Source organism: Mustela erminea, chromosome 9 (assembly GCF_009829155.1).
Source record: "Mustela erminea isolate mMusErm1 chromosome 9, mMusErm1.Pri, whole genome shotgun sequence".
Classification (NCBI taxonomy): Eukaryota; Metazoa; Chordata; class Mammalia; order Carnivora; family Mustelidae; genus Mustela; species Mustela erminea.
Window position 1 is genome coordinate 9998856 of NC_045622.1, and position 22204 is coordinate 10021059.

The following is a 22204-nucleotide window of genomic DNA, read 5'->3' on the forward strand; positions in this document are numbered from 1 at the left end:
CAACCGCATGCTGCGTTCCCATGCCTGCCTCCTACGCTGGGAGCAGGAGGAGGCCAGGAGGAAATAATGAAGCCCAGCCCTGTGGCGCCTGGTGTCTTTCTTAATATCACCTTCACCCCCTGACTACTCTTCAAGGTCTTGTCTCTTTTTTCCAGGCTAGAGAGTGTTATCAGAAGATCTCAGAAATAAACCCCCAACTGCAGGCCCAGGTGAAAGGTGAGGCTGTGGGGCGCCTGGGTGTCTCGGTGGGTTAAGCCTCTGCCTTTGGCTCAGGTCATGATCCCAGGGTCCTGGGATCGAGCCCCACATCAGGCTCTCTGCTCAGCAGGGAGCCTGCTTCCTCCTCTCTCTCTGCCTGCCTCTCTGCCTACCTATGATCTCTGTCAAATAAATAAATAAAATCTTTAAAAAAAAAAAGAAAGGTGAGGCTGTTCCTATTGCTGTCCTACCTTTGAATTGCACTTTCGCTTTGTGCTCTGGCCCTGAGGTGCCTCCCATACCTTCTCTGCACTTGACCTCAAAGCCACATCAAGCCCTCCCTGTTTGCCCGCTGTCCGCTCCTCTTCCCTCTCTGTTCTCCCACTCAGACCTTTGCCTTCCTCCTTTCTACACCATCGTCCCTTAGAGCCTTCGAGGTAGGACATAATGTTGTCCTTGAATCCCGAAGATGGTTTAAAATTCTGGGTATAGGCTGGACATCCTTCCTAAAATTTTCCCTGCTGAAGCCAGGTTTGAATGATCGTCAACACTTCACGCCTCTCAACCTCCCGTCCTTCACAAAGGCTACTCTGCGGTCGTGATGTTGATTGTTAGGGCTCTGTTTGTTTCTCTTCTTTTCTTTCCCTTCTCGTCTCACAGATTACCTGAATCAAGTGAATCTCCGGGAGAAAGCAGACCTTCAAGAGAAGGAAGCCCACAGATCGCTGGATGCGGGAAAGAACACGGCCGTGACCGTCAGAAATCTCCTGGAGACATTGTGCAAGCCCGATCAGACCCCCTTGTTCTATGCAGGAGGGATTGAAATCCTGACTGAAATGATGAAGGACTGTAAGCCAGAGACGCGTGTGGCCTTGTGAATATAGTCAGCATAAAAGGGCAGGGTGAAGGTCAGCCCCGAGGAGGCGGAGAATCCCTATACCCCTTCCTTCCACAAATGCTGCAGGTCTGCTGTAGTGTCAGGACTGAGCAGGCCACGGGAGAAACACCCCCGCCCCGGCGCCCGCCCCCCGCAGAGCATGCGTGCGCTCAGAGCATAGGCGGCCCACGCCCCCAGATACACAACAATATAAGACACACGCCCACAAACCACACCCCGGGCACATACTCACCACACGTATTTACCTCACATATGCACACGCCTCACCTAAGCACCCCTCACCCATCCTCCTCACGCTGTCCACATACCTGCACACCTTCTGGGTTTCCCCATAGACCCCCCCAACAACACCATCTCCCACCCTCACACATCTCCCCCCAACCACGGAGGAACGGAAGACAGAATTTTCTAAGACAAGACCATAAGGTTCACCCCAGTTACATGTAACGGCTTCTCAGGATGTGTAGGTCATTCCAGAGCAAATGCGCTAATATCTGCTGCTGGCGAGAGCCTTGCTGTCCTCTTTCAGCGGTGCTTGTAGACGTCACACCAGAGCTTCGGCCACTTCTGTACTCAGTGACAGGATGCCCTGGGCACAGAGATGGGATCTCGGACCTCCCTGTAGTGTGTGATGGGGGAGGCGCTCAAATACACCCTCCACTGATTTCTTAGAGAGTACAGGTTCCTCTCTAGAGCCTAGAAACAACTTCAAAATACATATTTAAGAACAGATGGATATGCTCTTCCCAGAAGTTAAGCAGCTCCTGGAGACTCTCTAAAGATGACAGTGATGTGTTGTCAGATAACCGACAGGGGCACCCAGGCCCAGCCCCCCTTCTCAGAACAGGAGGTCCGCCTCCCTGAGGCTAGAAGTGGCCGATGACAGCTGTAGGTTTCAGAACGTACAGGTATTTATTTCTGCCCAGTCTGTGAATTTGGTGACCTTGACATTCCATAGTGGATTTCTCATCATCAGCTGGCTCTGTTTTGGCCAGACATCAGCCAGACGGTTCCAAAATCCAATGCGGTTTTTATGAATTCATTCCAGGCACGGAACAAACTTTATTCAGGACACACAACGGATTCCGTCTCATCAGCGAGAATGCGGTCCTGAGAAGGTAGGGGTGTTTATAGAGGCCGTCAGCAGTACCGCAAGGAAGGATGAACAGTTCTCAGTTCTCCGTGAAGTATCCCTGGTCACACGGGCGGAGCCTGGTTTGAGTTTGGCCACAGTTAACCTCCGAGAGGAGGTCGGCCGCACTCCCTTGGGCTTCCACCAGGCACTGCCAAGTCAGAGAAGTGACCATTTTTTCGCTTCCCAAAAGGGCAAGATTGCCAGTCTTTGGGCAAGATTGCCATTTGTTCTCTCCTCTCTTGGAATTTGCTGATCACATCAAGAAATGAGATCTGCTGGGTCCTGGCTCGTCCCATTTGTAATTTTATCTGAAGAAAGACCTGTAGGAAAGGAGGTGGATTGCTAAATTCAGTTTTATTTTATTTTGTAGTTCAGTGGTTTGGGTGCAGCTCCTCAGGCTAGGAGAACACTAGTGTGGGTCGGGGCCACCAGCACACGTTTGGGTGTGTGTGGAGGCCTGTGAGCCCTCAGTAGGCTGCTGGCCTGCCACCGTTCATGTCACCGCGCAGCCATTGCCCATGGCCCCGGCTCAGCAGCCTCCCTCCCTGCAGCCCCAGCTCCTCGGCCTGCACCCCTCTGCCAGAGCGCTCAGACCCGTGCTGCCCAGACCCCAGGTCCCGGTGACCTGCGGCTCCTCGTTAGAACATTGCCCACATTGGAGGAGTCAGGAAGCGGAAGAAGGCCAGCCAAGAGGATCAGGGCGACTTTCCAGTTTTCCTGTTGCCATTCTTCATCTGTTCTAGGTGCTTTTCCACAGCAGAAAAAGATGCAGTGGAAGAGATGGTGTGTGTGTGTGTCCTCAGGCTCTGGCAAGCAGTGTGCGCAGGGAACGGTAAGCACGGGCCGTCGCCGCCTCCTCTTCCTGCACTGGGGATGCACGTGCGCAGGCAGGACCATCTCCCCCACAGGCCGGGCCCAAGGGAGGTGATGTCCGTCCGGCCCTTCCCCCAGGGAGAGCCTCGGGATCAGAAGCACAGTTTGCACTTCAGCCGTGTCTCTGTCCCTTACAGCTGCCTTGACGGTGGGCGAAGTCACCGTCTGCCGAAGGAGCGGTTTCCTCACCTGGCGCTTTGCAGATGCTTGATGTCTGCTCACACATGGGCAATACAGTGGACAAAGCTGTTCCTCTCCTGCCCATCGAAAAATACCATTCCTTTTTTGCTGACCGCAGGACCCATCTCAGCATTGGGAGACTTAACAGTGGTCCCTGCTGCCATCTTACTTGTGCTGCTGATCAGTGTAATACTGGGACAGTAAATGCTACACGATATTTATCGACTTGTTCACATTTATTTGCCTGTCCACATATTAGCATCTTCTGGGGTTCACGAAGTTTTTGCACGAGGTTTCTGACCCCTTTTGTAAAGTAGTAAATATAAATAAAAATTATAAGTATATCCTTCATTTTTAAAAAGGCATGTTTTCATAGGGAGAGGCCTGACCTAGGACGGAAAACACTGAAAATGGGAGAGATGCTAGCTGGGTCTCCTTTCCTTAGGGCTGCTGTGGGAAGCCGGCCATAGAGCCGGGGGAGACAATTGGTAAACTAGAACAGGCTGAATATGAGATGATACGACTTTTCCCCTTGATTTAGTAGAGTGAGGGAGTCCTCTTAAGTTCCGGAGGACTGGAGAATGAGGGGGACTCTTTCCTGAAGGGACCTGGGCTCAGACGAGAGCCACTATCAAGGCGCCCTGCCGCCCTGTGGCATTCTACACCTGGGGTGGCGATCCCACACCCCCACACACACACGACAGGGAGGCAGGCAGGGCTTGGTGGCTGAGTGTTTCTTCAGCTCCCTCCTGGCAGCTCTGATTTCCTCAGCCTGCGCCGACTTCAGTTTCTGTGAACCTGAGGGTCACGTTTTTCTCTAACACAAGAACAGAGTCAGACACAGACAGGGACACACACACTCTGTTGGATCCGCGAAAGCCAAGTGCATCAACTCAGTGAATGCAAAGAAGCTTTTCTAAAGGACACAGGGATGCTTACAAAGTTACAGACAGGGGACTGTGTCCGTGATATGCTGTTGAGTGGGAGAGAGAAGTCAAGACAGGGTAGGTGGCTCATATTTCTAACAGTAGTGTCACAGGAGGCGGGGGGGAGGGGGCTCCTTTAAGGAATGAGCTTACCCAGAAGGGCCACAAGAGGAGGAGACCTTCACAGTCAGCTTTATACTCCTGTGTTACTTGGCTTATTTACAATGAGCTCCTTTTCCATCCAAGTACTAACCAGGCCCGACCCTGCTTAGCTTCCGAGATCAGACGAGATCGGGCGCGTTCAGGGTGGTATGGCCGTAGACTACAATGAGCTCCTTTTCCAGCAGAAGAAAATAGATCAACTACACAAACTCGCTCTCTTTCCTGGCTGAGTCTCCTACTCCAGCCCATCCCTCTCCGTCCTCTCAAATGTACTCAGGTCCCTGCTTAGACAAGGAACGAGCGGGGAGCGGACAGAGCCAGTGCCACCACCTTGGAAGTAGCTGACATCTAGGAAGGGGAGGGTATGCTCTCTCCATGTGTGGTCTCACGTGATTTCTAGTTTTCTAGAAGGAACTCAAGGCTTTCTCTGGCCCGTGTATGAAAACTGACGGCCTAAAGGCATCTACAGTTAAGCCAATTTTGGTCCCTTTCCTCATGTTCCAAATCCCACACACCAAGGAGCCTTTGCCAAGAGTAATGCTACATGGCCCCCGCCTGTGAGCCAGCCCCTGTTCGAAGCACCGGCTTATCGTCACTCCCTGAGCCCTGCTAACACACCAGCCGTCTTCCTCGTTTCACTCAGGAGGAAGCTGAGGGCCACAGGGCTTCGCGACTCAGCCACGATCGTGCACATGTCGCCAGGGCCCAGCAGCCTGGTTCTAGAGCTCGTGCTCTGACGTTTATTACCCCGCCGCTCAAACAAGGGCAGAGGAGGGCTGGGTGTCCTAGTGGGAAATGGTGGGAGAGATGAGTGGTTTACCCGCTGTCATTGCATGAGGTGCTCGTCCCTTATCTTGCAGAGGAAAACCAGCGCCTACTGCTGGAGAGCCCAGACCTGGGCCGGCTGCTGCCTTCCTTGCTGGCCGCCAGGGCTCTGACCGTCCGCCAGCAGAGCCTGGCCCTGCTCCTGCAGCTCATGCAGACGGACCACGGACGAGGCCTGATCATCAGCCACCTTGACCTGACCCGGTAGGACTCTGCCAGTAGGAGCTGCCCTGGGGCTTCTCAGATGGTCACCTGCCAAGTTAACACTTGCCCGTACCCCTTCTAGTGTTGGAGGACCCTAGAGGTGCCATCAGACTTCATTAAGGGTCAAAATCAGAAAGAGCCTGTGGAAGGAGGCCTCCCTCGGGAAGACCTCTGGGACGAGCTCCCATGTGAACTTGGTGCCTGTGGGCAGTTTCCCTTCTCTGACCGGCTTCCCTGTCACAGATGTCACAGACAGTGTAAATGGCAGCCCTTCCAAGCCCAGCCTCAGAATCTGTCTCAACTGGGTCATTCACTTCTGCCCCGTCGGCTTCCGTCTGTTTCTGCCCTCCTGCTGCCCGTATGCTGCTTCTTTCATTCCTGTTTGAGGTGACACTCTCTGAGTTGGCATGTTCTTAAAGCCTTTCTAGAGCAAGGTAGAGTATCAATAAATAAAACACACCTGGAACATTCTCGTACGTCAGGATTTCCGAGGTGTACAACCGGGGAAATGGGATGTGCCTCTTCCCTGAGGGCACTTCATAAAAAATTTACCGAACGCCAGCAATTCCTTCCAGTGCTCTTAGTCGCAATATTATTAGTTTCTGTGTGTGAAATTATCATTTTTTTATATCAAAAGAATTACATGTTGGCAATTTCGTGGGGCTCAACCCGGCAGAAGTAGTAGCAAGGATCACTGCTGGCTTTACACGTGTTTCATACACAGTCTAAAAACAAGTTGGCTTCCGATTCTCTTCACTCTTCTACCTCCTCTGAGCCTGAGAAGGAGACAAGATAAGTGTTATGAGCCCATTTCACAGATGGGAAGGGAGCATCTGCAGCACATCACCAGGCAGTCTCACCCTGCTCTCTCCCAGGCCCTGAAGGCCAGCTCCTGCTTCTGTTCCCACCAAGAGAAGCAGCCCAATTAGAAATCCTGGCAGATCTTTCCTGTGCCAAGCGGAGACCTCTGGCACCTGTCCCATGGAGCAGGGAGGTCTGTCGTGCTCAGGACAGGGTGCTTGCTGAGCCGTGACTGCGGCCCTCCCTCTCAGCACTGCCGTGGCCCCTGTGGCTTGTGAGCAGAGAGGCTTGGCCACCCCCCAAAGCTCAGGCCACAGGAGCAGATAGATTGTTAGAGCTAAAGCCTCAAAAGCACATTTCATGTTTTAAATGACTGCAGTCCTTTCCTCAATGCCTTCCTCATGGTTTTTCATTTGGTTTTGGCCTCTCTGAGTAAGTATAGCTGTGGTAGTCCTAAGCTTCCTCCCTGCTTCCCCCCACAGTTGCCTTTGATTGCTTGAGTTTTCATTTGAATTTTTCCAGTGTTTTGGAGATTGGCATTTCCGAGCATCTCCCGCAGTCCCTCCTTGTCTCCAGACTGTCAGAGACACCTCCGCTGATTACCTTCGTGCCCACTCTTCTCGTTAATGTCCATCTAGATTAAACCAGAAAGAGGTGGATTGTGTTCTCTGAAATGGAGGGAGATGGTTTGGTGCAGGACGAGGCTGCACACAGGTCCCGTGACCTCCCAGAGAAGCACGCATACCCCTTCCCTCTTAAAATGCTTTTTCCTGTGTGAGAAATGGAGAGGACAAATGAGTACTGACAGGAATCCAGAGAAGGCCAGTGCCACTTTGTGGAAAGCCCTGGATTTTTCGATGCAAGCAGTCATGAGCTCAGATCCTCTGCTTGCCGCCTTCTATGTAGGTGGCCTAGGAAGGCTGCTTAACCTTGACCAGCTCTGGTGTCTCATTTGTATTGTAGACTCGTGAGGAAGCTTAAGAGAAGGGATAATGTGCGTGCCAGTCCCATGTTTTCTGCTGCATTTTACAGAATACTTAATCGGGAGAAGATGGTCTTGTTTGTCTCACAGAACAGAAAAGACTACAGATGGCCACAGCCAGTTCCGTGGCTTAATGATATCAGGGTCAAGGTCTCCGACCTCCTCTTGATCTCTCCCTCATGGTCTCAAGAGGCTGCTGCAGCTCCAAGTATCATATCCCTTATTAAGACAGGTTACCAGCAGCTGGATCTGTCCCTTTTATCAAGAGAAGCTACTGCTTATTTCCGTTCACTCAGGACTGTGTCACATGCCGCCCCTGGTGGGGACAGTGATTCCAGCTTCTGTATTCGAGTCAGGCAGGATAGAGGGGGGATAGTGGGGTGTCTGTGGGATTAGCCAGCAAACAGCGCCTGACATAGTAAAGAAACAGGATATATGTTTCTTCACATGGAGAGGAAGCCTCGTTGTTCATGTCTCCTAAGACAAACACCAAGATGATCTAAGATGGCCAGCTCCTCTTCTGTACATTTCAGGTTCATTAGCATTCATCCTCAAGACTGAAGAAAACAGATTTAATTGGTGAAGGAAGAATCTGAACTAAGAGCAAAATACATGATTTCTGAGAACAGGAACACTAGAGCACCCCGGAAGGAAGTGGGGATTTGCAGCAGCTTGGAGTCACCCAGGACCACAGAAACAGTCCAGTCCTGCCTCACCCAGTGCCCATGTCCCCTGTAGGGTACCCCACTATGGCCTGGGCGTGATGCCCTCCAAGAAAGATTCCAGCATTACCATTATGCTTTTCTCCATTTGATTAGGATGGGCGCGATAACAGCTAATGACGGGTTCTTCCCCAGCCAGTGAAAGGATGCAGAGCTCCCCTCCCAGACCAACTCCTCCTGTTCCAAGAAAGTTCTGAGTGATATAAAGTTATCTCCTTACACCAGACACAAACTGCCTGGCCCATTCCCTGCTCCCTACGCGGAGGCCTTCGTTTGGTCTATTGAAGGCCCAAGGAATACACCAGAGCGTCCACTCTGGTGCTTGTGACACTGAAGACTCTGATCTTGTCCAGATTAAGCATCCTGGTTTCCTTGACCATCCTTCGGATGATTTGACTTCCAGACCCCTTCTAGACCTCATGCCCGCTTCTTATGCATCCACTGCTAACACACCACCCAACACACGTGGGTCACTGTAGGTCCCCAGGACCCCAAGACTGCGCCCCTGTACTAAGCACAGCACTCAGCACACTGCAGGTGCTTAAGACGGGTGGGCTGGACAGACAGATGACTCCCAGTGGTGCCAGTCAGTCTGCTAGGACAGCCGAGGATTGCGTTAGCTTTTCTGGGCAACAGCACCAGACTGTTGGCTCATACTAAGTTTGCAATTGGCTGAAAGCCCTTAGGTCTTTTTGGTATGAACCAGGCATACCCCCGGTCTCCCAATTTTATCACTTAGATAGAATTTCCAGCTTTAAGTGGAGGACTTTGAATTTAACCCTATTCCATTTCATCTGATGTATTCAGCAGCCTGTCAAAATCTTGTTGAATCCTAATTGCACCCCCCCACCTCATTAGGGGGCCCTCCCTCCCACTTTAGTCATCAGCAGATTAGTAAGCATGCCACTTAGATGTCACTTATGTGACTGAACTTGGCTGAGCCAGAGTCACATGGCAGAGGCACTAGAGATTCCTCCCCAGTTGACATCTGATAGTCAATGAACTTTGGTTAAAACTGTTCAGCCCTCTGGGAATTAACATTGAGTGGCAGAGCCATTCCTGTTGGAGAGTGTCTCTGTCTATGGGGTGCCCAGGGATCTGGGCTTCCTAGGCGGAAAGAGCGAGGCCACCCTTTCGGCTTCTTGGACCCAAACACAGACTCCTTCCTGGTCTCTTTGCAAGGTCTCCTTGTTGGGGAGGCTCTCAGCTGGAGGACAGCCCGCTCTGAGGTTGTTATGGATTTTTTTGCAGATTTTTGGAAGCCCTGGTGTCATTTCTTGATTTCTCAGATAAGGAGGCCAACTCAGCTATGGGACTGCTCACAGACTTGGCTCTGGAAGAAAGGTAATTTTTATTTCCAGGAATTGACATTTCTCATGCAACCTTTGTTAAACTGATCTTTAAAAATGTGCGGTGTGTAGGGAAGCTTGGCCAGCATCACAAGATTCACTGAGTAGGAGGGCTGGCGCCTTCCAAGCAGGCGGCTGGAGTTAGCCACTCTTGTCCCTCTGCGTGCAGGGAGCCCCAGTGTTCGATGGGTTTGGAAGAAGCAGCAGACTTAAAACAGTGCCTCTCACAGTAAACAAGCCTACAGTGTAGTGGAGAAGCTTCTTTCCCTTCATCAGTACCTAATGGGAACTTCCCAGAAAATCTCTGTTGAATGAATGGGAGAGAAGGCACAGTAGAAGGGGGCCTTCTCTTGGGGGACCAGTAGCATTATGGGTCACCCTCCCCCATCTCCACCTGCCTGCTGGGGAAGACAGCAAATGTCTCTCTCAGATTTTCATAATCCTTGAGGGTTTTTTTTAAGTGCATCTCTTGTCTGTTTTTTAAATTTCCTCACAAACTTTAGGGTGTCTTGCTTAGAAATGGTCATATAACGAAATAGAGCTATTTGTGCTCATAGGCCATTGGCATGGACTGGGAACAGGTAAGAGCCAGTCTCATACATGCAGATGTGTGTACATCTGGGCCTTTCCCACGACTGTGTTCCAGAAACATGCTTGGACTGTGTTTCCTGTTTGTAAGGCACACAGCCTCAGAGCATGGGGAGAGCAGGGGTGGTGTTAAGTCAGCTTGGCAGACATCTGGGGCTTCTGGCAACTTCTGCATGGAGATAGCTGCCATCTGAGGTCTGCTGTTTAACATCAAAGGCAATTCTCCAGACTTAGAAAAAATAAAGCCACATCCATACCTGGTGACATTTGGGGGGGAGGGTCAGAATAAATCATCCATGCACACTCCAAATCCCGTGGGCCCAGAGTTTGTGACAGTCTGCTCCATTAGCCAAGGTGCTGCGTTTACGTTATAGTTTGTGCAGAAATAAATCAAGGGATGTTTTCTCAACAGATTCCAAGTCTGGTTCCAGGCCAACCTCCCAGGTGCGCTCCTGGTGCTCACAGGTGTTCTGGTGAGCAAGCCCCTCACTTTTATCACCCGCAACAGGCATTTTCAGGCGCGTGAGCAGAGCCATTTAAACACAGTTTACACTCCAGGGTTCCTGTCGTGGCTCAGGTTGATGAATCATTTACTCACAGCTGGAGTCTGCACGGTCCTCGGTTATTAAAACAGCTGCAGTCGGGACAGGTGGAGGTGACGTAGGGATGGGGCCAGGACAAGGGAGACAAAGGTGGATGTGGACTGTGTGTCTTACATGAAGGCAGAGAGGAGGTCAGTCCCTGTCCGTCCCCTTCTGACCCTAATACCCGTCATAAGGACCGCAGGGCAGCCCTGTTCGTTCAGTAGCAATCATCCCCATCAGGAGGGTTAATGGAAATTTGAGCCGAGGAAGCAGGACGTAGCAGAATGGGGTTCTCCTCGGAGAGCTTGCCGTGACAGGGACTTGTCCTGAGGAAGCCATTGGAGTCCCAGGGGACCTGAGAGCCTATCCACACCCGCGTATTACACACATATGGAAATGGGAGCTCTGAGAAGGGACAAGACTTGCCCAAATTCTCCAAGCTGATTGGTGGCATCCCCAGGATGAAGCCCTAGGCCCCCCTACCCCAGGCTGAGGCGCTGGGTCTCTCCCTCTGTGTGCCTCTGTCCTGGTGCCGGCATGAGCCCGTTGATACCCCTGGATGACATTACGCTTTCTGGTTCCCAAGCATTTTCGTGAGGGACACCCCTCCAGATGGCTCTGGCGTTGTTTGCCTGCTCCACGCAGACTTTCTTTCTCTCAACTCCTTTCAGAAGAGAGACCCCATGATAACCAACCCTTCAGCTCTCCGCTGTTGCATTGCCCTCATGGGGAACCTCAGTGCTGAGGCTGCCATCCGAAGACAGATGTCTGCCTCTGAAGAATTCCGGGAGGCCTGTTTGGGCCTTATGGTAGGATAACTTTTCTAGTCAAAATCAGTCTTTTCCCTGCTTTGGGAACATTGGCTTCTTATTGATTATCTGGCTTTTCCAAAACTTCTGTTTGAGGGTACTGGAGCCAGTGGCTTATCCCTTCTATAACCATAGATGTTTTGGGTGGCCAGCCTCACAGAGCCCTCCAGGTCAAGCCTCAGACCCCTGGAGAGGGTTGAAGGATTTTCTAGTAGAGTTGGCGCAACTACTCATGTCAGCCCCTCGCTCTCCAGTTTAAACCCAGGACCAGGCCAAACCAGGGTCACATGGCACAGGCACTGGGGACTCTTTGCAAGTCTCCTGCACTAACACTTATCTATGGAACTGGTCTCTGATCTTGAAACACCCTCTAGGTTCATGACATTGACAACTTAGGGCGTGTAAGTAATGCTGGGGCCATTGCCAAGGGGATGAGATGGCCATGAAAAGCCAAAGGGCAGAAAGGTCATTGGTTACTTTGCTTTGTTTCCAAAGGTCCGGTGTGAGGAGGATGTGGACCTGTTCAGAGAGATCTTGTACACTCTCCTGGGACTTGTGATGAACTTGTGCCTTCAGTCTCCCATCCTCTACGAGGTGCGGCACTCTTTCCTCCCTGCCAGGAGCCCTGGGACACCCCAAGCCCGTGCCATTGCTAGAGCTGATCTCATTTTCACAAAGAGAATAGCATGGGGACTCACACCCTGGCGGCGGGAGTGGGGGATGCTGGACAGATGCTCTGTCACTTTGTCCCTCCGAGAGATGTGTGAGTCTCTTGGGTATAGCCCAGTGGGTGTGTTGAGCACATGCTCAGTTCGGCATTTACCAAGTCAAACAAAATGGGGTCTCTGATCTCAAGACACTGCCCTGTCATGAGGGAGACAGCTTGGAAAGAAATAAGATAATAGAAGAAAGGGATGTGAGGGGAATATGGCGAGGGGCCCGTTCTGTTTTCTCACAAGAAGCTGCAGAGGGGATTCAGATTAACAGGCTGTTCAGTTGTCCTCCTGTCTCCCTGTCGTGGCAGGTTTGGGCCTCAGAGGTGAGCAAGAGGTGCATCTTTCTACTGAACAGCCAGGATGGAGGGATCCTGACAGTAAGTGTCTCCCAGGGAAATCCAGAAAGAGCTTCCTCTGTGGTTCCTGGGAATCCAGTGATACCCCCCACCCCATTGCCCATCTGTGGACCCTCTAGAGTCTAAGCACACAAGCTAAGAATCCCTTTCCCATGTAGTTTGCAACTTAACAGCTTACACAGCGTAATTTATCCGATTTGTCCTACTCCAAGATATCCTGGTGCAAATTGAAGAGGCCCCAAGATTTGGTTTAGATTCTCTTTTTCCCTAGTCAAGAAAGTCAGGCCTGTATTTTGTAGCCCATGACCCTGGAGGTTATTTATGCATAATGGTTTTAGCCCCCTTAGGGATATGTGCCGGGATAGCCTTCATTTCTGTTTCTGACATTTGGATAAGGAAGTCAAGGAAGCGCTGTGGTTAACACAGAGCATCGGGAGAACATCAGTGTGATTCAGCAAACTATTTACTGCCATTCCAGGATGGGTTCTTTACTCGCCTAAGTAATCACCCCAGCTTTCCCACCTATTAGTTCAGGGCCCCAGTGCTTAGAGAAACAACCAGGGCACATCCAGCGGATCTGGGAAACCAGCCCTACAAGGGCACAGACTGGGGACTGGGTCCAGGATCATTAAAAAGGTTCGGAGCAGATCCAACAAGTCCTGCTTGGGGCTAGTATGCCTACAACTTCTCTGAATCAATTCAGACATGATAGGATGGAGGGTTTTTTTTTTTATTTTTTGGTTTTTTAAAGACTTATTTATTTATTTATTTGGCAGCAGGCAGAGGGGCAGGTGGGGTTGGAGGATGGGGGGAGGGGAGCAGGCTCCCCGCTGAGCAGAGAGCCCGATGCGGGTCTGGATCCCAGGACCCTGGGATCAAGACCTGAGCCGGCAGCAGAGGCTTTAACCCACTGAGCCACCCAGGTGCCCCAGGATGGAGGTTTTTAATGTGAACTCTGGGAATGTGTGGTGGGTCTCCAGGTTCCCCAGAAATCCCTAATATTGTACAGACAATTTTGAGAGTATGTGCATTTTCAAGGGAAGGCATCATGGCTTTCATCAGATTCTCAAAAAACGATCCATAACCCCAAAAGTGGTGAGCGCCACTATTCTCAAGTGCTTGGGTTTTTCTGAATGATGTAGACCAGATTGAGGCCTAGGGTGGTTGTGAGCTTAACCCTTCAAGGACTCTCTCCTGGCCAGATTTTCCCAGGACTCTGCCTGAGCCTCAGTCTGGTGCTGACCTGCTTGTGGAGCACAGCAGAATGTCACCGGGGGGGTCTGGTCCTTCAGTAGAGGGCTCTCCCCACTGTCTTGGGCCTAAAGAGAGATCTGGAGTGTCAACTACAGCAATATTCTAGCATCTGCAGGGAGCAGCTGAGGGAAACAAAACTCATAATAGGACAATACACACATTTATCCCTTCTCCCTCGGGAGAACCTCATTAAAATCAGACTGAAAGCATTAGGGAACATCAACAATGAAGCTGGAAACACGTTGACAAAACAAGCAGGCAGGAGGTCGCCAGTTGGTTCTTTGATCATTTTAACCTGCTTCTGGAAGATGGAGAATAGCTGCGAAAGGCATCATTCACGAGGCAGAGCCAAGGAGACCGTGCCGGCTACAGATGCAGGGACACGGGTCTACCCTGGAAAACATGGAGACTCTAGAACACCAGGTACAACACAGGGCATGGATAAGAGATGGGGGACCACGTGGGGCAGCCAGGCAGCTATGCCTCCGGTTGAAGATTTGAGCTTGCTCTCTTCCGTGGAATTGAAAGACTAGAGGAAAATGTTTTGCTTTCTAGGATTTGGAAGTGCCTCTTTTCCACCTGTAAGTCAACAACAGTCAATGTTTTTCACAAATGTGCCCAGAAATGGGCAGCTAGGATCACTGGACATTTTAGGAAAGCTGCACACAGAAACAGAAAAACCAAGATTAATAGAAAAACCAACTCAAAAGAAGTAGAGATGATATAGGAAACAAAAAATAACTATTGCTTATGTCCTCAGAAAGATTCGAGACAGTGTTCTATCTAAAAGACAGTAACAGCTAGCTATTTAAAAGGGGGGGGAAAGGAAGGAAGAAAGGAAATAAGTTGGAACTGGAAGATCCTAAGTGGAATCTCCCCAAAGGTAGAACAAACAGACAAAGATTCAGACAAGATGAAGGAAAAGCTCTAAGACCCCGAGGGTCCATCGAGAAGTCTACCTGGCAGGGGTTGTGGAGTGCTGTGGGGACTTTCTTTGCCAGAGCTGAACTGGTTGGTTCTGTGTCGAGCTGAAGTGGGCCGGGCCTCTGTGTGCCAGGGGACCGTGTTTCCAGCCTTTGGAGTCACCTGCCTCACAGCTATCGAGTGAATGCTGCTTACCACATGGGCCTCCATATTTGTAAAACCAAGGTGCAGGTTTTGCTCCCCATACTAATGATTGTTTTTCCCTCCCCAAGTGACTTGCTGACTTTTCAAGGTCATCAGCACTTCTGCACAGAACGGTTAATTATCTTTCCTTTCCACCCCACTCAGAGAGCTGCCAGTGTCCTAAGCCGCACCCTTTCTTCCTCCCGAAAGATCGTGGAGGAGGCCCTGAGAGCCGGAGTGGTGAAGAAGATGATTAAATTCTTGAAGGTAGAGTGAGCTCCTCGGGGACATACACTTGAATTCCCAGGAGCATCATAGATCACCCGGGGGACACAACTACAGAGGGCTGTGTTCAGTTAGGGGCCCACATTGTTCCTTGCCCGAATGTTACACTTCTGGACTAAGGATTCCTTCCACCTGTCACCCACGTAGTACTCTCCACATCCACGTAAGATTGTTGGACAAATAAGTAAGTTGTTCATGGAGAAGCAGCTGTAAAAACTACTTAGCAGGCAAGCCTCATTTAAAGGTGCATGGCCTCTTTCCCTGAAGAAGACCGTCACGGTGGCTTTCCACAATGTCCCACGGGCCCCTTACTTTGCTCCCCTCTGCTCACCGTGCTTCCACATCTGCCTGGAGAGAGACTGCGCTCCCTTTGTGGGATACGGAGGTGCAGCCTTACAATGGGACAAAGGATGCTCCCATGGTGCGAGCAGATCGGTGGCACAGTTGAGCAGACTCGCCGAGAGGACACGTGTGGAACGAGGCTGCGTCCGTGGCCCCTGCCCGGCGAGCTTCACCCACCGGTGTCAGCGTGGCGGCCCCATAGCAGACCTTCCCATCAGGGCCCGGGCCGAGCAGGGCCAGAAAGTGAGCTCTGACGGGGGGACACTGCTGGGGCGCGGCAGGACTGAGGGGCCGGGGTGGTGGGTCAGAATTCAGGCTACATGTGGAGGATGGCCGTCACTCACTCCCGATCGGAGGCATGCACATGTGCATCTTAAAGACAGTGCCCTGGGTGATTTTGAGGGTCATGATTTGACAGTTGTCACCTCTTAAAATGACCGACATTTGTCATGCTCTCCATGCAGGCCTGTCAGCTTGACAGCCTTAGTAAATCACTCCCCAGGAAGTGGGGGCCTCTTCCTCTCTTCCTGGTAGATCTGCCAGCCGACTGCATCCCCCCTCCTCAGCCACTCACCTGTACAGCCTTCTACGGGCAATCACCGAGGTGTGCATGTCAGGCCCGCAGTCCTGTCGGAGTTCGTATTGGGCTGTGGGCTGTCCTACTGGGGTCCTGAGTGACACCAGCCCGACAGGGACCTGGCCTGCTCCTCGGAAAGTGCAGGCCATTCTCCAGGGAACGGTGTTTCAGAAGTTCCAGAAGCCACACGAACACAGGCACAGTTGCTCGCTGCTTTCTGGCCCAGAACAATTGCAGGATTGACCTTCTTTTCTCTGATTTCTTCTGAAACCCAGACAGGGGGCCAGACGGCATCACGCTACGCCATCAAGACACTAGCTGTCTGCACAAACAGCTCTCACGAGGCGCGAGAAGAAGTGATGAGACTGGATAAAAGTAAGTGATGGTTTCCTTCAGCAGCGCCGGCATCAGCCGTCCTGGAAGCCACAAAGGAAGCTGGGACGAGCCGAAAGAGACTCCCGTAGCCCTAGATTTCTGCAGTGTGTACCGAGTAAAGTGGCTGTTTCTCCTTCTGGAAACATTTCACAGCCTTTGGCTGCACACGTGTCACATGCTCTGCTGTGACCCGGCTCAGAGAGAACGGGGTCGATGCGGGGAGCCACTCCCCCACAAGTAAACGGAAATGGTTTCTGAAGTCTTCTGCTGAAGCTGGTCTAACACAGCTTCTCACCCTTCAAGGGGTGTGTGGGGGACACCTTCGGCCCTCAGTGAACAGGGGAGATGGCGGAGTTGGAGCCGGCATCGTGTAGTAAGGGAAAGCGGCCGCAGGCACCTGCAGCAGGGGGCCCCGGTGAGCCAGCCTGCTGATGTCCGCCCTCACACCTGCTCTGGGATGCGCAGGGAGTGGACGGAGCAGGCCCTTCTGGGTCCTGTCCCTTGCCCTGCAGCCTCAGGGAACCGGCTGTCAGCTGGAGTGTAGGGGTTACGAACAGGGACTTCAGGGGAGACAGACCTGCTGCCGCATAGCATTCATTGACGCCACAGCCGTGTCACCCCAGGCACTGCTCCAGACATCTGAGGGACGCCGGAGACACGGCAAGACCTGAGGAGGTTCACGGTGCTCAGCAAATCCTTGCTCAGCAATGACCCGTCAGAGCTTTTGGGGACGCTCAGTGTCCACGGGCACTCCCTGCGCCCCTCGAGTCTGTTGCTGGCCTCCTGTTTGGGAGCCACAGGGACCGATGCTTGTTCTCTCCCCCCGCCCCCTGCAGAGTTCGGCATTCTCATGTCGCTGCTCCGCTCCGAGGACGAGGTCGTGGTGGGCAATGCCGCCCTCTGCCTGGGGAACTGCATGGAGGTGCCCGGCGCGGCGCCCTCCCTGTTGAAGACGGACGTCGTGCAGGTGTTGCTGCGACACGCGGGGGGCGATGCGCAGAAAACGGCCGTGCAGCTGAACGCGGGGATCGCTCTGGGCAAGCTGTGCACGGCCGAGCCCAGGTATGCAGCGGCTCCTGGCCAGGTGGCCTGTGTGGGTCACGTCGCAGAAGGCACGGGGCCAACCAAGACACTGGATGGTGGCTGGGCCTCTGTGCCACCCAGGACTCCAGAGGGAGTCGTGGGAGCCCTGGTGCTTCCTGAGCACTCACTGACGGGGCTCTGTTCCACGTGCTCATGGCCACTGTCTTCCCTCCAGCCCACTCCCTCCTGCTCTGCCAGCTTCTCGCCCCTCTTCCCACACACCCTCCTGCTTCACATTTTTGCCTGGGGCCTGAGCATATGGGAGAATGTCCAGGGAGGGTAATGTTCTCGTGCTGGAGAAAACTGAAGCGAGAGGGGGAATGGCATGTTGCAGACCACCTGGCAAGCCGGGGCAAGGGATCTGGGCTTTAGCTGTGTCCATGGCTTCTCTTTTAGCGTCTGTTCTGCCCTGGCTGGGTTCTGATGTTCTAAAACACCTCGGCATTCATGCTCCCAGAAGGGGCCCCCCACGTCTGAGGGATGGAGCCCCAGCATAGAAGGGGGTGCCTTCCACAGACCGGGAGCTGTGCTGGCCTGCCTGACTCCTTCCCTTACAGACAAAGCCCTCTGATTCCTCCTCTGGAGAATGAGAGGGTCGGCTTGGGTGATATGTGAGGCCCTTTCACCGTTCATTTCATTGTCCTAATGCAAGGCCAGGAGAAAATCTTTCTTCTCCAGAACGCAGGGTGCATTAGCTAGAATGAGCTCAGAGGGGCAGCCTACTGGGGAGTCCCTGAGAGCAAGGTCCCATCGGATCAGCCTGTCCATCTGCCACTTGCAGACAGCATGTGGTGTTCTGTGGACCTGCCTTGACGGCGAGGGCTCCCAGGGCAGCAGCTCCTCCCCTCCGGCCTTGCCAGCCAGCTTCTCCCTGAGCAGGGGTGGCTCCAGGCACCATGCATTGATGTGCCCAACTTTGTGTTCTGATTCTGGCAGATTTGCCGCTCAGCTGCGGGAGCTGCACGGGCTGGAGATTCTCAGCTCCACGATGAAGTACGTCGCTCATTAAGACACGTGGCGTCTGTGCACGTTTTTCACAAACGCAGAGCTGGGTGCTGTGGGTGGTCCCGGTGCTAATAAAGACTTTCCGAATGTCCGCTCCAGAGATGAATACTGTTCCCAGGTGCTTGCCTTCTGGCTTTCCCCGGTCATGGGAGAGGGGGCGTCAGGCTGTCCACAGTGTTGGAAAACCGCTCCGTGTCCCCCATGCTTGCTTCTACAGTCCCTTCCTGCCCTGCGGGGACTGGACTCCAGCAGACGGAAAGCCACATTTCCCAGATTCCCGTGTAAGTAGTGTTTCTAGAAAGGAGCTGGATTCTGCCTGCTGAACGCCCTTCTTGCCCCTGTGGCTGTTCTCTGCTGGCACCGTGCTAGAAACATCCAGCGTTTTGACAGCAGGATCTCAGGGTCCGAGTTCCAACCCAGGGACTGTGGGGGCAGCTGCTGGGGCCCGGCCTGCCGCTGTGCCATGTGCTCTTGAATTAGGTGGGTCGAGTGATAAGTGGCGACTCGCCTGGCAGGGAGTTCTTGACGATCCAGAGACTCATCCCCAGAAGCCCCACCTGGTGCCTTTGTCCAGCTCATTGAAGGATTTCCAACACCTGTCCCACAGGTTACGTGGTTTTCTGCCTGAAGTACCAAAGCAGGGGGCCCCTGTCTCCACCCCGACCTCATGTAAGCTTCGAGGTATTTATTCCCCAGACCCACCCTGTGCCCTCCCCCACCCCCCAAACACACTGCTCCCTTGCTGCTGCTGCCTCTGGACACCAAGTCCCTAAGTGACAAGTCCAACAAGTGACACCCTTCTTCCATGACTTGGCACAGTCACGTGACTGTGAGTCACACTTAGAGTGTCAGACCAGAGTTCCAAAGACTTACGGCCCTGGCCCGCTTCCTCGCAGCGGTTTGACTCCGGGCAAGTCGCTTAACCTCTTTGAGCTTTGACTGCTGCTTCTGGAAAAGCTGGAGGAACACCTGTCCGACCAGTCACTTACATTGCTGTGATGCCTCCACGAACTTCAGTGGCACTTGGGAAACTATAAAGAGCTACACAGAGATGACCAGGCCCCATCTTGAGATCGAAGGGGTTGACTATGACATTAGTCAGGTCAAATCTGAGGGGTCCAGGCAAGAGTAAAGCCCATGTCCCTTTAGGAATCAGAGCTGGGCATTTTGTGGACCATGTAGGAAAGGAAACGCTCCCCCGCCCCAGAGTTTCTATTCAGGACCCCCAAAGAAACGGTCCTTCATAAGTGTGGTAGCGCTTAGAGTGAACTAAGAACTTAAAACTGATGTTAAAAATTGACACTTTGAGGGCACCTGGGTGGCTCAGTGGGTTAAAGCCTCTGCCTTCAGCTCAGGTCATGATCCCAGGGTCCTGGGATCCAGCCCCGCATCAGGCGCTCTGCTCAGCGGAGAGCCTGCTTCCCTTCCTCTCTCTCTCTGGCTGCCTCTCTGCCTACCTGTGATCTTGGTCTGTCAAATAAATAAATAAATAAATCTTAAAAAAAAAAAAAAATTGGCACTTTGAGGGGCCGAAAGGAAACCAGCAGCCCTGCGCCCCTGGTGCTGGGCCGGGGCAAGCTCCCTGGACTTTGAGATGCTTCCTCACAGGGTCCCTGGGGGACAGCAAGTGACAGGCCACAGCAGAGAGCTCAGGACTGGCCCACTCAGGACCAGCAGGCCAATACACTACTTCGAGAGGCTACTGAATGGCCAAGGGAGTTGCCTTGACACGAAACAGAGCCCCGAGACGAAAATGAGAAGCTACAGAATATGCTGTTTACAGAGAGAATTCAGTGGGGCTTTAAAAATGTAAAAGGCTGCTGGAGTATGCAGCCGGCACTCGGCTCCTCTGGCTTGAGGTTCGGCCCCTCCTCCTCCCAGGCTCAGGCTGCGCCCTTCCTCCCTGGCTCTTGAAAATGGCTATTATACGTGTAATCTCTTCCCCGAAGAGTGGGGAATGTAAAATTATATTATTATCTCTGCTTCAGAGTGCCTGCCACAAGCAGTCATCTTCCCTGCTTTAGAGGAGGCTCGGCTGCCCCAGGAGCTCCCTCCTTGGGGCAGGGAGAGAGGAGGCTTCATCTCCAGCGCAAACCAGCCCTCCCCGGTCTGGCCAGGCTGACACGCGCCCTCCTCTAGGGCTCCCAGGTGGGGTGGAAAAAACGAACCGGGTGCTGGAGAAGGGGTTCCTGGAGCCGCCAGCACCTCCCTTCCCATTCCGCGGGCCTCGGCTTACTCTGGGAAAGGCATCAGCTGGTTCCACAGGCAGAAGAGTCGGGGTTGTCTCTCCTAAAGAGAGTGGGGCCGGTGTGGGACTTCATAAGCACCTGTCGCCCCCACAGAGCTGTCAGGGGACGGATGGGAAACAGCCATCCTGGACAACGCTCCGGCCGGGGTTCCAGAGGCCAGCGAGGCGGGCCTGAGGTCACATGTTGGGAGGACCTAAGTGGAAGGGGCAGGACATGGCTTTGTTAGCACTTTCCTGAGGATCTGTTACCAAGAACTCGGTTTGGAGAGCCAGATGATGTTCCTGCTGTTTTCTCACTGCCTTCAAAATAGGGGCTCTTCAGAGGGCCCGGTAAGAGGGGAGTCATTAGAGGTGAAGAAGACATTTCCAATCCACCTCGTTTCCCCACACGAGAGGCTGCCTTGGGCCAGTGACCTGCAGCCCCGCAGAGGGAGAGAGTGACGTCCACGCACTCAGCATCCGCTCTGTGCCAGGCGCTGTAACAGGGGTCTCTAGACCCTGCCCCGGAGAAGCCTCACAACACCCCGTGATATGTAAAGAAACTAAGTAGAAAGACGCTAAGTACTTCTTTTCCAGGATCACAAGAGCTGGTCAGTAGGGGAGCCAGAATTTCACTCCCATGAATGTTCGTCTAGTTGGGAGCACGGCTTGGGGGAATGTCCACTAGCTTCTCTGAGCCTCCATTTCCTCCCTATAAGATGGAAGCCACTGTCCCCGCTTTCAGAGTTCTTGGATTTGAATATAACATACATGAAGTGCTTGGCTGCCCTCAGTGACTAGAAGACAGAAGGCCTTCACTTCATGGTGACTGTTATTTCAGGTCGGAAATTACCAAGAACTCACTACCTGCCTCCTCCCATCCTCACCAAAATCTGCTCATCTCCGAGGTACCCCCATCTCATTGAAGGCGATTAGTTATCCGGCTGTTATGTTGGCCTGACCTCCTCTCCTGGGCCTGGTGGCAAACCCGAGGGTCCCCCGGAAGCTGCCCTCTACTACCTCCAAGGCATCAAGGTCTGATGGCGTGGATCAGGTGGAGTTCTGAGTGGAGCTTACTGGTGGTGTGATGGTGCCGACTGCCAGGAGTGTGCGACCAGGGCCTGCATGAGCCCTTGGGCCCAGGGTGTGGCGGGCTAGGAGCCCTGACACAGGAGGGATCTCCAAACCCCTTTGCCACACAGATGCTCCCTGTCACTTGCGGTTTGTCCTCAGCTTAGAATCAGAAAAACCTGTTGATTCCAAAGACTGCTCATTCATCAAGATGCCAGCAGGGGCTGCAGGCCCCCCTCCCCCCTCCCTGAGTGCCCTGGAAAGGAAGCGTGAGTGACAGCTGACTGCCACCAGCTCCATGACCTTTTTTTTTTTTTTTTTAAGCGAGACCTCTAATTTGATCTCAAATTCAAAACAGCAAAATGAAGAGGTGAGGATCGGATTTCTCCCGGGGTGAGGGGGGTGGGGGAGGAGAGAGGCTGCCCACGTGCCTCCGGCCAAGCCATCCTCTGGTCTGCCCAGTTCCGGGCTGAGCTCTGGCCATGGGTGGGTTGAGAGACGCTGCTCCGTATGAGCGTGTCTGCCAGCCAGACGTGCCCTCCAGCCCAGCCTGAGCAGCGCCGCCCTGTC

The 22204-nt window shown here is 53.0% G+C and overlaps 1 protein-coding gene across 5 annotated transcripts in view; it reads left to right on the top strand.

The window, feature by feature from the left end:
- Positions 1–22204, top strand: part of TTC12 (tetratricopeptide repeat domain 12) — a 50874-nt gene that overhangs the window by 23829 nt on the left and 4841 nt on the right. For 4 of the 5 annotated variants that reach the window (XM_032356625.1, XM_032356627.1, XM_032356629.1 and 1 more), the window contains 14 exons: positions 156–216; positions 859–1047; positions 2145–2214; positions 2975–3063; positions 5233–5401; positions 9158–9250; positions 10256–10316; positions 11099–11236; positions 11732–11830; positions 12261–12329; positions 14835–14936; positions 16149–16248; positions 17085–17310; positions 18268–18442. In XM_032356625.1, the coding sequence (XP_032212516.1) occupies positions 156–216; positions 859–1047; positions 2145–2214; positions 2975–3063; positions 5233–5401; positions 9158–9250; positions 10256–10316; positions 11099–11236; positions 11732–11830; positions 12261–12329; positions 14835–14936; positions 16149–16248; positions 17085–17310; positions 18268–18340 (1539 nt within the window). In that variant the 3' untranslated portion in view covers positions 18341–18442. Of the gene's footprint in view, positions 1–155; positions 217–858; positions 1048–2144; positions 2215–2974; positions 3064–5232; positions 5402–9157; positions 9251–10255; positions 10317–11098; positions 11237–11731; positions 11831–12260; positions 12330–14834; positions 14937–16148; positions 16249–17084; positions 17311–18267; positions 18443–22204 lie in introns of those variants that run through there. The other variant, XM_032356628.1, reaches the window with a different exon arrangement.